Below are 12,887 nucleotides of genomic sequence, written 5' to 3' on the forward strand. Positions count from 1 at the left end.
TATAAAACTTTTTTATTATATATATAAATATATTTAAATATATATATATTTTAAAAATAATATATATATATATATATATATATATATATATCTTTTTTTTTAAATTTTTTTTGCGTAAGCATTATAAAACGTTTTAAAACCGCATTAAAAAAAATTACAACGCAGTTACTCTGATCTCCTAATGATTTTATATAGAAATCGCTACTTGAGTAATAAGACGTTTTATGTATGGATGGATATTAACAACGAGAATAGAAAATAAACAAAGTATCGAAAATGTCCCATATATATGTATATATACATATATATGTTCATACACATACAAACGCCTTATGCATACATATATATATATATATATATATATATATATATATATATTTGTGTTTATGTGTGTATGCTTTTACTTACAATGCAACTGATAAAGTATGGAATGTAATTTTCTTGATTTAATTAAGAAAATATGCACATACACAAACAAACTACCATAGAACACAATGGGATATATAACAAAACACATGTTTACCATGTGTGTAGGTATGTTCATAACAAAAGATTTCCAATGGTTTTTGGTGTAAATAAATTGACTGTCCAGTCGGATAACGAGAACATACAAAAATATCAGTTTTACGCGATACTTTCACATCGCCAAGTAACGATAAAATTTTTTAGTCAAACATTTGCTTTAGACAAGTGTTCTGAAGTGGAATTTTGTTTTTTTTTATTTTCTTGTTTTATTTTATTTTATTTTTTTTCCTTTTCCTAAAATCATAAATAAATTGATTGACTGTTTGCAAAAATGAAAAATATTTTCATTATTACGATTTTAATGTTTATTGTAACTTTTGTTGGTTCAAATGCTGATTTGTTAGATTGCGAGGAGAGAATATTACCCGCAACTTTATCAGATATTGGACCTAAAATATCCCGAGAATCCGAAGAGCATTTGGCTGGTTTTTTCAAGAAATGGGGCTGCCATATAAAAAGAGGCGCCTCCAAGCTCGGCGAAGATGTTAAAGAAGGTGCAAAAAAGCTGCGTGAAGGTGTTAGGGAAGGTGCAAAAAAATTAAAAGAAAAAACTGAAAATCTTGGCTCGAAAATTGCAACGAAATTTCACGATATTAAAGATCATTTAAGCAAAGATTCCGATGAAAGCTTCGAAATTAAGCATAAACTGTTCGCCGATAATGTGGAAATCGTTAATCCGGATATATTAAAAGGGGATCAATTGTGCGGACACGGTCACATTCTAGATGCATTGGGTAACTGCAGTAAATTACGGAAATAGTAATTAAGTAAATGCAGGCGATTTCATAGTTAAGCCAAATATCAAATGTATGTTTGTACGAATATGAATGAATTGAATTGAATTGAATTGATTGATATATTCAGTTCATTCAAAATAATTTCTTTATTATTATTAGTTAATGTACTTTTATTGTTTATTGCAATCATGTGCTTGTTTACGACCCACAGCCGACATATTCGCCCATATATGCGAGAAATCTCTTGAGTTGCCCGTTGCTTGTTGCCCGTTGCCCGTTGCCCGTTCCCTGTCGCCCGTCGCCCGTTGCCCGGCGCCCGAAGGAAAAAATCGACAAAATAAATGAACGAAATTGATTGCAACGAGTGTGGATTGACAAACAAATTATTATTATATTGTTCTCGCATTTTCCCAGATTCAAAATTATCTTTGAAACGTTCAATTTGCTTATGTATGTTTTCTCCACTCATATCAAACAAATAAAGTGATTTCTTTTTTTGTTTTTCTTTTTTCCTCTTCAAAAGCTGTTTTATTTATTTGTGCTAAAGTTTTTTCCTTTGATCTTGATCAGGTGCAATCTCGCCAAAAATTCCTTTAAAACATAAAACAATTTTTGCAATTTTTGAGAAATTTTGCAAGAATGCTTGGCAAGGAGCTACAAATTAGTCATTGATGACAAAATGTTTGGCTAATCTTTTAGCAAGTTTTTCTTAGACCAATCCTGAAATAAGTTTAGCAGATTAATTTAACTGACGCTTACTGTAATGTCGCAAAGAACTTTACATCCTGATTGAATACGTGTAGGTATTGCATAAAACAAACCTATTAGGGGCAATTAAATTAGTCATGCGAATTAAATCTGTGTTAAATGATATGAAACACTTGAACGTGGAAATCTGTTTTAAAGACTACTTAGTATCTTGTATAGATAAAAACATTTTGGTATTAAATCAAACTTCACATAGCATTAACGAAAGGTTTAATAAACCGTTCAAAGCCATGAAAAGTGTTTCGAAACTATGGAAACTTGTGGTGAAGATAGACAACGCGCATGTGAGTCTATAATGAAACTCTAGAAGTAATCTATAGGTATTGAATGCGATATTGGGATCTCGAACAATTTGGATATTATACTATAAATACTAAACGACTAGAGCATATCTTTGTTGTTCACTCAATTGCACAATATATGCGTCTTTTTGCAAAAAATTAATGAAATAATGAATTATTCCATTTATCGATTTATCGCTTTGATCCGAGCAGCTGTGCTCGGTGCTGTTTGATTCCTTTAGAATTATATAGATTGCAATAAATCGGTCCTTGATTAGGCACGTTCGTGTCAAGCACTCTAAATGAAATAAAAATGAATAACTTGCCTACAGTAGCAACGCAACGCGTTCAAATGAATTGAAAACTTTTCTTCGAGCTTTGGAGAAACAAATGCTTACGTGACATATGATATATGTTACGTGGAATCTTCTCCCATAGGTCGTATACGTAAGTTACGGAAATCAATGATTGTCCGGAATCGTATGCAACTAAATCATAATGTTGCCACAACTGTAGACAAAATTCGTTTCCATGACCTAAGTGAATATATGCGCTTATCTACTCAACTCATCCCAGCTGTCAAAAATGAAAAATAATATATATATATTTTTTTTTTTCTCATTTTAAAGATAATATTTACTATGTATATATCTACATACATTCACGTTAATTTGAAAAGTTTTAAAAATGGTTCTGCCTTCCGAAAAAAGTGCGTATGAATAAAAAAAAAAAAAAAAAAAGTTATATTCACTGAGTGCATAGCGTTGATATATGGCCACTAATAACATGCAGCCTAACAGAATATATTGCAATAAATAAAAGCGTAAAATATAATATGTATTTTAGAAATTTTTTCATTTTAAAATTCATCCATTTGGGTATGGCTTTGGAAGATGTTTTAATTTCTCGACAGAGATGAGGATAACTCGTGAGAACTTTATACCTTATATCACTTGTAGCGGGATAGTGCCCAGAATGCCTAGAGATTGGCACACCTTTAAAAAAAAAAAAAAAAAGTATCGACAAAATAATTCTGAATCGATCTAAGCTTGTCCGTCCGTCTGTTCGTTTGATGGCTGTCCGTGTATTTTTGTGTTCAACCTACAGGTCGCAACTTTTGAGGTATTTCAATGAAATTTCGTACACTGACTTGTTTTGGTCCAAGGATGAACGCTATTAAAAGCGGTTTGAATCGATACATTTTTCCGATCACTCTTCCCATATAACGACTTTTGAAAATAAGCTGTTACTTTGAAAAAATCGCGGACTAATAGAAAGAGATAGTAAAAAATTTATTGAAATTAAAAAAACCTATCTGTACGCATATCAAGATTTTAAGCGAGACATTTCAAAACAGTTCACCAGAGGACGCCTGCAAATTGCATTCTCTCCGTGCAAGTCTTCTACAATATCCTTAAAATATTATTCACTAACGTTTTTTCATTGTAATAAGAGATTGCTGGATTCTTTTACACTGACACCTGCGTCAACGGCAAATCGCCTTAAACTAACTATGCCTTGCAAGAATGGCTCCATTATTGTTCCTTTTTCACCGCGTTTCAAATGCAATTTCTTTCAATAGCGTCTAAGCAGATTGTTAATAATTTTTTCCAACATTTCTCTTGTATTACGATTGCTTCTATCTAAAAAACATTACTAAATCGGGCCACGCCTGCGCGAAGATTTTAGTACCATATTCAACTCACTGCCATTCTCATATTATTCATTTTCTTATATCAGAGGTGATATCATTTTAAATCAAACAAGCAATAGAGCAGGCTATGTCACAGGCAAAGCCCTTCTTTTCAAAACAAATATCGTTCGTATCCATAACCTCATTTTTCGGTCAAACAAAATCCGTCAACGCCGTAACAATTCAAGGAGAAAAACTTTCGAAAAGAGAAGACTTCAATATCAATAGATCGGTAGTCTAAAGATCGAACTACAATGCTACTCATTGTGGGTAAAAGAGAGAGAGAGAGAGAGAGAGAGAGAGAGAGAGAGAGAGAGAGAGAGAGTTTGCTATCTCTTTTTCTTCTGTTCAATTATGGAGACCGTTCGACAAACAAACAGATGAAAATCACCTTCGTCTCTTGGAATAAAATATTTTAAAAAAGTATGATCTCCTTCAGGCATTGTCCGCATCCAACCAGTGAATGTACAACGAGTGTATCTGAAAACCATTTAGCTTTCACTTGCAAAATGTCATTGCAGTGTGAAATTTATACACAATTCTGCAAAATGAGGCGAATCTTAACGCGATCCTATTATGTTAGGTCTAGCGGAATATTCTGTCCATTTCGTTTAGAATAAGTTCCGATAAGTACTCGAGTATTTATTTAATGCATACTTAGTTTTCTCTAGCTAACGTACTAGTAAATGAACTAAAACGAGAAGATGCTTCATTACTACTGTTAAGTGGGATGCGAGCGTGTACGCATGGCTTTTGACAAAATTCATTTACACCGCAACAAGGAAAAAATGCTGCAGAAGTGTGTAGAAGTGTGTATTGAAGATGGTTAGAAAAATCTCATATAAGTGATTTCGAATTTTCTGATATGCCACGCCCTGTGCATTCTGTGCACGATATCCTTTTTTGATAGACATCGGAGATTGTGGAACGAGTTGATTCCAGCTCAACCAGCAAATCCCCTCGGACCATATTCAGGAACTGAAATTTCAAACACGGACTGAACTATCCCATAGGCCTTGAGCATACACTCACACATAACACAGTCTGTTGTGTCAAACAAAAGCTATTATGTTGATATACCCGATACTGTGGCATACATCTAGCACTACTTACTCTTTTCTTTTGCTTTCAAGTAACCACGAATTCGCATAAGTATACACATTCAAGACTCGCATTTTTAAAACAATTTCTCACATTCTATTCAATTAACATTGCGTTTAGATCTAAGCGAATTGTTTTAAATAGAAACGAATCTCTTTTCCTCTTATTTATATCTTGGAAAGAATAGTGAATGATATGATTCAGGTAAACAAATCATTTCTCCAAATTTTTCTGTTGTTTTATTGACGCAAGTTGTTGTCAAACTCAAATACCAAGAGCACAGTATTTACTCCGACCTTTTTAATGTTGTTTTCATAAAAACCGATCGTAATTGAATAAAAATATTTTTCATGCCAAACTTATAAACGTAACATACTCCGCAGTCATAAGTATATTCTTTTGCATAATTATAAATTAAAACATATAGTACCGAACAACATAACTCTGTCCATTGAAACATACATAAATCGTTATATAGGCGATTTATATTGCCTAAGGGACTTGAAATCATCACATGCGCACACATACTTAATCAACAATTTTTGAAATATTTTGATGAAATTTTGGTACACTGGCGAGTTTTTGGCCCGACGACAAACACTATTGAACTATTTCGACTTTCGATCGTTCCACAATATAATGCTTTGTTTTGAAATGTCGATATATGGATTACTTCAGGGTAGTAATGGTGGGCCGTGCCTCTCTACAGCGTTTTTTGCTTTCTTCATGTAGCGACCTTTCAAAAATAAAACGATGAAACGAAATAGTGTAACGAATTTGGTGAAAATATCGCAAAAACTCAGACTTGAATGTTGGACGTTGAACACAAAAGTACGCGAACGTACAACAGCCCGATGGAAAAATTTAAAAAAATTAAAAAAACGATACTGAATAGATCGATAAAGTATATTCATGCAAACTTGGGCGGTATAGGGCTTAGCTACGGCCATTGGCCGCAGACAAAGTCTTCACCTAAGCAAAATATTATTCATCCTTTCATTAAGAATTAATGGAGATTTTTATAGGCCTTCATGTTACATTCCATTTTATTCTCTCATTTCAATTATCGACAACGCGAATGTTTATAGCTCAACATAAAGCCTTCATTGAATGTTCGAATTGTTAAGATGTAGGAATTTACGAACTGAACAGAGCATTGTGACCTTAGGTTACAATGTGTTTGAAATGTAAGTAAAGGCCTCATTAAAAAATTACTTTTCGCACTCGAGCATAAAAAAAAAAAAAAAAAAAAAATTAAAATAAACAATTTTCTTACTTACTTTCTAATATTAGAAAAATTTTATATAGAAATTTGTTTTAATTCTCCCACACGTTAGATATTCGAACTTTCTAAAGCGTACAAGATGACTGGTTAGAAAGGTATTAAACTCAAGCGCTCAAGTTCTTAAAAGAACTTTAACAGCGTTTAAGTTAAAAAACCAGTTAAAGAGAAAAATGGTACGTTATACTTGGCGCAGACGACGCGCATACATGTTTATATAAACAATAAATCTATATATATATATATATATATATATATATATGTATATATATATTCACATGAAAGCATATCTATGTTCGTATAAAGTAAGATTCGTAAACAAGACAGTTACTTAACCACTTTTTCTTTAGCAGAAGCAGTTACAACAACGATGTCAACAACATTTGCTACATCAATGTATATAACCGAAAAACCTGAAACCAATCAGTCTCTGCTAACGAGTCTTTAAGGAAAGAACCAAATTTTTAAAAGTGATCAACAAGAAGTTGAGAAAGTTTTTTCTTTTATCATTTCATTCATTATTATCGCGAAAGAATCGAAACGAATCGTAATAATGAAAATTTGGACTTTGATATCGGCCATTATAATATTATGCTTGGCCGTAGAGCAAACTGAAACGGCTTCGATTGTTTGCGATGATTCAAATTATAAAGTCAACAAGACGGAAAACGCTGATAATAAAGGAATTAAGAATTTCTTGCATAGCATACAATGCTCATTGGAAAAGGCCAAACCCTGGATGGATGAATTGGAGCAGGAGGCGAAACGTTTAGAGGCGGCAGCAAAGCGTTTAGGTTTCGGTATATTGCATACATTTGGCGAATTTATGGATAAATTAGTGGGCGATATACAACAGACTGGTATCAAGAATGAAACTTTAATCGAAACGGAATTGACGCCAAAAGAAACAACTACAACACCTCGAGCTGTAACAACAGTAACAGCAATTTACGCATCCGACACCGATAATGAGATATCCGCTGTCGACGATCGATTGCATTTGTGTCCCGAAGGATTTGTTATGGATCATAATGGTTTATGTGAACGTATACATAAGTGAATGTGTTTAACCCTTAAAGTCCATAGAATAAAATTAAATTTAGAGAACAGGTAAATGTGTTTGCTTTTGTTTTTTTTTTAAATCATATAAGTAGTTCGAAAGGACAAGAACAGCAACAATCTGTCATCATAAACAACATTTTCAAGTGGATATTTAATTTTAAAAACTAAAAGAAAGTTTTTAAAAATTTTATAAAATTCAATACAGTTTTCAAATCGTTTTTGTACCGTTACCGACCCGGTTATGAAATATGATGACAGATATCGAATTATAATCACGAATTAGTTCGAGATAAGGCTGGGCTGACACGATGTCGATGTTGTTGGGCGTTGCCTTTATAGAAGCCTCCGTTACTTCTTCTCTTTTTTAATTGGCGAGAAAGCAACTATCGCTTATAGTCAAATTAAAAAGAGAACGCAATGGAATATTTTTAAGTTGTCTGTCTTTACGCCTCGTAAATTGTACTTTCTCGTTTAATTGTAATAAATGAGTTGATCTTTAGAAGTTTTATGAACATATTTTGCTTGGTTTAACACAACCACTTAATACACACTTAAGTCGGCTAATAATTACGAGAATCGGACAGCAACACAGAGGCAGCACTGCATGAAAAATATGAAACTGGTTTTCGGTTTATTTTCTCTCAAAATGTAAAGCGTATAAGTTAATTATAAACCAACGACACATATGCACGCGTGCATACCTACTGTCATGCACCTCTATTGCTTAGCTTGCGCTAAACACTTTACCTCATAATCTCAATCAAGTCAGTTGTTTCGAGACTAGAGACTAGAAAAATACAAATAGCACGCAAAACAAAATCATTTCGAATCTAAATCAAAAAAAAAAAAAAAAAAAAAAAAAAATCAAATCAAATAAAATGAAGTCGTCTTTATGGTTCGCTGTTGCCGTTATGACGGCCTTGTATATCGTAAACGTACAAGCCGATTGCGATGAACCGTCCAGCGATTCGGACGAAGGTGAAGTTAAGCAATGGTTTAAAAAAGTTGGATGCTCGATTAAGAAGGGGGCTGAAGACATCCAGGAATCAGCAAAACCGTGGACTGATAAAATAGCGAATTCCGCCAAAGACTTTGGAACATCGGTAGCACAAAAATTCGATGAGGTAAAACATCGATTAACTGATGACAAGCCATCCAGCGAATCGACGCGTGTCGTATTCAATGAAGAGCCCACCGAAAAAGTGCCGCTGGCCCCATTACCTTCAGCCGCAACAACAGGTGAGCATTCAACAGCATCTACATCAACAACAACAGAAGGAAATCATAAAGTATTACCCGATGCAATTGATGATCGTTTCCTTTTTCAGCTGAATAAGTGTCCTCCAGGTCAAGTGCTTGATTATCGCCAACAATGTCGAGATCATGATTAATTCCATTTTAATGATAAGTCGTGATTTATTCTTCTCCTTTTTTCTTTTGAATTTTTGTTTATTTTATTTGTGTAATATAATTTTAATTTTTTTATTTTTATTTTTTTTTTCGTGTTAATAAAATGTAATTAAATTTATGCTAATTTTAAAACTCTGGAGCAAAATCCATATGAGTTTAGTTATTGCGAAAAAAATTGTCATTTTTTACAATAAAATGCAAAACGCAATTAAATTTTTTCATTTAAACTACTTATAGTGTGTTATGATGAACGAAATCGAGGATTTTGAACTTATTAACGTCGCGCAGTGTTTACCAAACTTTAAAAACTCGGGTCATTCCACAAATGGCAAAGAATGCCGAACGTAACCAAACTCATTAAAGGGGTAACAATTAGCATAAATTTTGCCAAACGTTTCCAAGAAGACGCATGGGCTGTTAAAGGTAAGTGAAGAAAACTGCAATCAATATCATTGAAAAGAAACGCAGAACCCACTGAATATTTCCGGAGTATAAGGTACAAAGTTTACGTAATATACAATGCAAAAAATATTTCTTGGCGTGGGCGGACCTATCGATGGATTTAGTCAAACTTTAGCGTTAGCATGACTATGAAACGAATCTTCTGCTTCTTAATGAAAATTTCAAGTAGTGTAGATAAAAGGCGAGACTACTAACCCCGTGTTCGCGGGTTCAAATCTCGGTGCGTTTTGACCGTACTTGACCATAGCTAATGTAAATTCTCAGTCAGTAAAAGTATAATCTTTTCCGATTGTCCATACAACCACTAGGCTACAGTGTCTTCCACTTGCTATCTCTGCCCCGTCTTCCAATGCTTTCTGGCCTTCACCGCATTAAACGTATACGCGGCATCCTCTGAGAGAGTGATCATATTAGAAAGAAAAAAAAAAAAAAAATGGTGGAATTGAATAAGTCTAATGGCCCGATCGACCTTGTGAACCTGAAAATTATCAGTTTTCTTTAATTTATGTATAAAAGACTGAAAAACAAACTTTACACATGTCTCTAGACGTGTTCGGGTGCTCACAAAAACGGTTCAAATAAATATTCTAATATATATTACAAAAAAAAAAAAAAATGAAAGTGGTACGACAAGTTGTTTAAAAAAAAAAAACAAACAATGAAGAATTTTTTCTCAAGAGATTGTCTTCAGGTTTGAACTATTTATTACACAGTGAAATACGTGGGATGTGAAAAAACGAGCTCTCAAATGCGAACTATAAAATCCCTTAAAATGACTCGAAGAAGAGAACTCTACCTGTTTCACAGTTGAACGTTATTATGAAAGTGCACAGCTGACGTTTGAAATCGATCGGTTCTAAACGGCGGCACGTTAATTATCTCCGCCAGTTCAAAATTCGTAGTCTCGACAAGAACGTGTTAGTTTTAAGCACCAATGACTTCTCCCGATAGATCGACGTTTTGAGCAACATAACAAATTCGAAAATTCACAAAATCTTCTAAATATGACTTTTGAATATTGGAGGTAGGGCTCATTTTAAATAATAAACAAGAAAAAGAAGAAAACTTTTTTTTGAAAAGAAATTCATAAAGTAATAATACTTTGTATATTCTCTTCTTTCATTGCTGAAGAAAAGATCCTTCAGTCATGTTTGTTTTGAAAAGCTTCAGCATAATTCTGTCACATCTATTAACAGCTGTTAGGGCAATTTTTACGAAAATATTTAAGTGAATAAAATCGCCGAATTGCCGTAAGCATAGACTCTGTCGGTGGTACGGAGGCTTGAATGATTCTAAATAATTATTATTTATTTACCTTATTTGACCTCTTTGATATTTACGTGCCGGTAATCGTTAGCTTGTAAAGCAATACGAGTAGTTGACTATGTGTATGTTTTCGAAATGTGAAATATATATATATATATATGTAAAAAGTGTTTACAATAAATTGTTTATGATACGTACCATATTCTTACTTATAAATAATTTTATTATGATGCATAATATTATATATACAAATACAGTTACATGAAGTTATAATACTTGATATATACATATATACATATATATATATATATATATATATATATTTAAAGTTTAAAATAAAGCGAAACAACAATAGTGGATTGTTTGTTTTAATCAATTTAATTTCACTCAGCTTGCTGCCTTGATTTGTTTCCTGCATTTGTGTTTCTTTGCTTAGTTTCGTAATTAATAAATAATTCAGTAAACATAGTAATAATATATGTTTGTCTAAATACTTGAAATAATTGTTAGATAATTTAATAACATCAATCAGAATGGTTTTGTTCAATTTTGATTTTGTATCACATTATTATTTATTTGCAGTTTGTTGTATTTACATTCTATTCTTATTTCAATTCGTATTAAATGATGATCATTGTCATTCGATTCAATTGAATTGTTATTCGATTTCATTGCATTCAAATTTTTGTTAAAGGTTATCATATATTCTGTATGTTATTTAAATATGTTTAGATGCATTCTTGCGTGCAATCACATATATATATATACCCGTGTATACATACATTACATTATGTATGCAAATATTCTCTAATATTTTGCACACAATTTTATAGAAAACAAAAAAAACAAAAAAAAATAAAAAAAAAATAAGCTCAATAGATATTTTTCTAAACTGATTACATTTTCAAATATTGAATAGAAAAGTGATTAAGAGATGTTGACATTTTTTAAAAATTCCTAGCATATCTTCAGGCTTGTATTATAAGCAAATTCTTCAAGTGTATTGCACTTCGTTTGCTTAGGCAAGAAAACATGCAGAACATATTTATGAAAAGTTCACAATTGTTTTGCTATATCTGTATCCAGGGTTGCTAACGTCTTACGTAACTAATTGCAAAATATATTTGCAAAAAGACCAAACTTGTATCCATACCAATAAAAACTATTCTGGGCATTAGCTAAATTAAAGTTTCATTTAACAGCGTGTATCCATATCGCGACGTTCAACTACACTTTAATTTATAATTAAATTTTTCTCTGAGTGCTTCTAGTCAACTACTAACTACTAACAGAATAAATCAACGAAAACAACAAATAACAACAATTATATATTTGTTAAAATAGCATAAATAAAATTGTGAGAATTTGTTTATTTGTATGAGAAAATAAATTTATAAAATCAAAAATTTTAAACGAGATAGGGGCACATTCTAGCTAAGAGAACTATTCTACAATAATTGAAGATTTCACAGAAAACATAAAATCATTGTGCATTGTACGATCGATTCGTGCATATGACGTAATTCGAAAAAGGCTTGCGAAGTAAAATCTTTAAATAAATTGTGCTCTTGAAGCGAATTAGCCTGTGCAAGAGCCCTGTTACGACCGTTATGGATCTAAAAGTTGTACAAGCACTCTAAATAATAGCAACCGTCGCTTAGCAAGTCCTACATCTATATAGAAGACAAAATTTGTTGTACATTAAATGTTTTGGTAACGTAGCCTTGAGACTGATAAATACAACACTGACTACCTTATTCTATGGATAAGTACTTTATGTGTACTAACGTTAGCTCATTGACTGTAAAAGACTAATATGTGTTTTCTTTTTTCTTTACGATAAAATTATTAAATTTTGTAAATTTAATTTAGTTTATAAGAACGCATACATAACGTTACTTTCTTAAAATTTCCATCTTTAATAGCTTTCGTATACGATATCTCAATAATGGTGAAGGAATTAATACTTGGGTCAGTCGTCATTCTCTCATTATTGCACAACTGTTTAATTATTATAAAACCCATACTTTATATGAATTGCTTCGACCCATGACACGTCATTCAATTGCAAATGTTTTCCTTTCACTTAAAATATTGTTTCTATCGTTGTTGTCGGATATAGTTCGTTATAATGAATTTGATTCGAGCACTGCTAACTGATCATAATTTCTTCTTTCCCGTATATGTATATTTTCACGCATCATTTAAGATCGATTACGTCGCATATGTACATTGCCCAAGAAGAACTGCGAAAAAGGCGCAAAAATTGCTCGATGCACTAAAAAACTTTTTGTTTTCTG

General features: G+C 32.3%; 3 protein-coding genes across 3 annotated transcripts; all 3 read left to right on the top strand.

Moving 5' to 3' along the window:
- The first annotated feature begins 610 nt into the window (after window positions 1-610).
- On the top strand, window positions 611-1,784 carry LOC119638440. Its single transcript, XM_038035215.1, has 2 exons — window positions 611-1,332; window positions 1,474-1,784. Exon 1 carries the CDS (start codon window positions 797-799, stop codon window positions 1,283-1,285), a length of 489 nt encoding a protein of 162 aa, XP_037891143.1. The 5' UTR covers window positions 611-796; the 3' UTR covers window positions 1,286-1,332; window positions 1,474-1,784.
- A 5,089-nt stretch (window positions 1,785-6,873) lies between these two features.
- LOC119644325 lies at window positions 6,874-7,447 on the top strand. The gene has a single exon (XM_038043899.1). It carries the CDS (start codon window positions 6,941-6,943, stop codon window positions 7,445-7,447), a length of 507 nt encoding a protein of 168 aa, XP_037899827.1. The 5' UTR covers window positions 6,874-6,940.
- A 748-nt stretch (window positions 7,448-8,195) lies between these two features.
- On the top strand, window positions 8,196-9,089 carry LOC119636051. Its single transcript, XM_038031138.1, has 2 exons — window positions 8,196-8,688; window positions 8,778-9,089. The coding sequence occupies exons 1-2, from the start codon at window positions 8,328-8,330 to the stop codon at window positions 8,783-8,785; spliced, it is 369 nt and encodes a 122-aa protein (XP_037887066.1). The 5' UTR covers window positions 8,196-8,327; the 3' UTR covers window positions 8,786-9,089.
- The last annotated feature ends 3,798 nt before the right edge of the window (window positions 9,090-12,887 follow it).

The sequence above is a fragment of the Glossina fuscipes genome, unplaced genomic scaffold (assembly GCF_014805625.2).
Source record: "Glossina fuscipes isolate IAEA_lab_2018 unplaced genomic scaffold, Yale_Gfus_2 0, whole genome shotgun sequence".
Lineage (NCBI taxonomy): Eukaryota > Metazoa > Arthropoda > Insecta > Diptera > Glossinidae > Glossina > Glossina fuscipes.

Bases quoted from the DNA above. Each gene is read 5' to 3' on its own strand.
- LOC119644325 (XM_038043899.1), top strand. From the start codon at position 6,941: ATGAAAATTTGGACTTTGATATCGGCCATTATAATATTATGCTTGGCC.
- LOC119636051 (XM_038031138.1), top strand. From the start codon at position 8,328: ATGAAGTCGTCTTTATGGTTCGCTGTTGCCGTTATGACGGCCTTGTAT.
- LOC119638440 (XM_038035215.1), top strand. From the start codon at position 797: ATGAAAAATATTTTCATTATTACGATTTTAATGTTTATTGTAACTTTT.